This window comes from Tupaia chinensis, unplaced genomic scaffold, assembly GCF_000334495.1.
Source record: "Tupaia chinensis unplaced genomic scaffold, TupChi_1.0 Scaffold144171_1, whole genome shotgun sequence".
NCBI lineage: Eukaryota > Metazoa > Chordata > Mammalia > Scandentia > Tupaiidae > Tupaia > Tupaia belangeri.
In genome coordinates this window covers 963,957-966,945 of record NW_006204027.1, presented here as the reverse complement: position 1 = coordinate 966,945, position 2,989 = coordinate 963,957, and the positions used below count along the sequence as shown (strand labels likewise).

The window sequence follows — 2,989 nt, the reverse complement described above, 5'->3', positions numbered from 1 at the left end:
CTGTCTCCACCTTGTTTATCAGGCCTTTCCTCCCCAAACTGCATTTTCCCTCTGCCTGGAGGTGAGCTGTGATTAAAAGGAAAATATGACTTTGCTGGCTCCAACGGGGTTGCTGCTCAACCACTCCCAGGGGCTTCTGAACTGAGAAGGGCAGTTTAGGCCCTTTAAGGGAATGGACCCGGCTACTCGCCATCCCAGAGCCCTCTGCTGGGCCATGTGCACACACACGTCTGGGGTCCTTCTTAACAGCTTCCATGGACGAGGGGGGAAGCCCTTCATGGGGGCTTCAGTGCCAGTGGATGGCCCAGGGAGCCCAGCAGAACTGAGACCCCCGTGAGAGCAGGTGCAGACCCCAACTCCAGCTCAGAGAAGCAGTGAAAGTAACGGGAAGCAGGGAAGCAAAAGTCTTCGCCTCTTTTATTAAGTCCAAGTAGACGAACTAGACGGGGGACCTGTGGTTTCAGGTTGACAGGCCACAGGCCCCATCAAGACAGCTTCGTAGAAAGTACCAAAGCCACCATCTGGGTGATGGCGCCTTCCACGGCTTGCTGGGCAGAACCTCACCACACTTGCCCTGGCTGGCCCATGTCCACCCGAAGGCTAAGATGGGCAGGCAAGAACGCAGAGGATGTCAGAGGGAGGTGCCCATCAGGTTGACAGGGCGCCCACCATACCTCTTGGAGATGTCAGCTTCGATCTGAAAGACAGCGATACCAAGTGGGTGGGAAGCGGAAGGCACGAGGGCCTCGTTCTGCAGAACCTGGGGGCCCTCACACCTGGCGGGTTGCCCTGCCTGCTCACCAGCTTCTGCAGCTCCCTGGTCTTCTCCAGCAGCAGGTCGAGCTTGGGCTCCAAGGCTGCCTGCTCCTGAAGGGCCTCCCGCTGCTTCTGCACCATCAGTTCCTTCTTCAAGGCCAGCAGCTGGGACTGTTTCAGCTTCTGCTGGAGGAATTCGGTCACGCGGTCCACATACCTGTGAGGGGCCTGTGTGAGTGTGGTGGGGATGTGTACCCCGAGCAGCCCCGCTGGATGGCTGGGAAGGGGGTGGCTCGGGAAACCAAACCCCTAAGAGACCTCTCACCCTCACACCCCTCGGCCTTCCTGTTGTAAGGAACATCCGCTCACAGTTCCCCTGTCCCACTCGGGACTCAGACTCCGCCTGCACATATCAGAGCACCCCACCCTGCCCCAAAGAGAACAATTGCCAGTCGAAGGTGACATCTAAAAGGGAGGGAAGAGGTCTCAGGGTCACGGAAGAGGGACACGAGGAAGCAGGGCTGCTCAAGATGGTGGAGCCCTCCTTCCCCTGCCTCCAGGGGAAAGCCAAACCTTGGTGAGGCCAGGATCATAAACAGGTGTTGCATTCGAAGACTGGTGAGCCGGCCAATCAGATCCTGCAGCGCCGACACCATGGTAACCATCTTCTCTTTGGTCTGGCCCTGCAGGATGGCGGGAGCCAGCTGGAACTGGCTCACAGACAGGATGTCTGCCTCTTCGCTCATCTCCACTGCTCTCTGGGACAAGAAGATCTCGAGCTGAGGACAGAAGAGGGGTTGGTCAAACCAGGAAAGGGACTCAGAAGCCGAATCCTCGGTCTATTTGAGATGTGAGAACTCTGGGTGAGGAGGGTTACTTCCTCTGAACGCTGATTGCTAGACACTCTCTGCGGCAGTGTGAGAGCCCAGGCGGCCTCTGCTGCAACACTCTGGGGCTCCCATTCCTAGCTCAGCCTACCGGTGCTGGACCTTAGGGCTGTGGATCGCTCGGAACACTGAGACAGAGGACTCTCTCTGCCCGTGATGGCATTTATTTTTCTCCATGGGACGGATGAGATTCAGGGAATACAGCTCCATATTTGAGAAGCTCTGGTTTAAGAAAGGGCTAGAAAGAATATGAGAGCCATATCCTGTCACTCTTACTGTCATAGAAACTTGAAGCCTTTGTCCTTCTCTCGCCTTGAAGCTAGGAGGAGCCTCTTTGGGCAGAAAGAGGAAGGAACAAGGGGAGGACTGAGAACTTTCAGAAAGGTCACTGGGAAGGGAACAGATCAGAGAACAGCGAAGACAGGCCTGGCCTTCATCTTCCCAACCCTGCAGCAAAGGTCCACAAGCACCTCTTCCCGAACTGCATTCCACACAGATGAGATCACGTTGCTCCCAACCCACTCAAAACCGCCAACAGCTTCCTAGTTCACTCAGGGCCAAACTAAAGCACAGACGCTTCATCCCTCTGCCCCATCCCTCTGCCCCGGTGGCCCCTCTGCTCAGTCACACTGGCCTCCTTGCTGGTCAACGTGGGAGGCACGTCCGCACCTCAGAGCCTTTGCAGTTGCCCTCTGCCTGAGAAGCCTTCCTGCCAGACACCCGTGTGCTCCGTGCACGGCCTGCAGCCTCGACTTACAAGTCCCCTCTCAACGAGGCCTTTCCCGACCTGGAGAGAAAACGCAGCCTTCCAAACAGCACCCTTCTCTCTCCCCTGCTCCACATTCTCCATTTTTTCCCCAGTCTTTTTGCTGTAGGATGCATGTGCTCACTGGAGAGAATCAGAGACAGAGGAGGGACCAGCAGTTAGCATAATGGCTATGTCGCTGGACTCCCACGTAGTCGACCGTGGTTCACATCCCGGACCCGGTGGCTTAAAACTCATGCCGGGCGCGTGCGCGTGCATGCCCAAGATCCCAAGAGGAGAATGGAGGAGAAGGGACTGCGGCATGACCATCCCCCCTGGGGGGTGATTTCTCGCTTTCTATCTCTCTGTCTCTCTCTCTCTGTCTGTCTGGCGAGCGCACACGCCCTATAGCAAAAACCTCTCCAAAAAAAAAAAAGAGACAGAGGAAAAGTGAACAACCACCTCCCAGGGGATGATCACACTGAAATTCCTTTTTTTATTTTTTAAAAATTATTTAATTAATTCCATTTATTATTATTATTTTTTAATTTGACTAGACAAAGACAGAGAGAAAGGGCAAGAGAGAAAGCCAGCAAGCAGG

General features: G+C 55.2%; 1 protein-coding gene across 1 annotated transcript in view; it reads right to left on the bottom strand.

Annotated features, from left to right (window-relative positions):
- Positions 1–397: 397 nt before the first annotated feature.
- CDK5RAP3 (CDK5 regulatory subunit associated protein 3) overlaps positions 398–2,989 on the bottom strand; it is an 11,928-nt gene continuing 9,336 nt past the window's right edge. The window contains 3 exon segments of the mRNA XM_006166102.3: positions 398–697; positions 802–973; positions 1,330–1,535. Of these exon segments, the coding sequence (XP_006166164.1) occupies positions 632–697; positions 802–973; positions 1,330–1,535 (444 nt within the window). The 3' untranslated portion in view covers positions 398–631.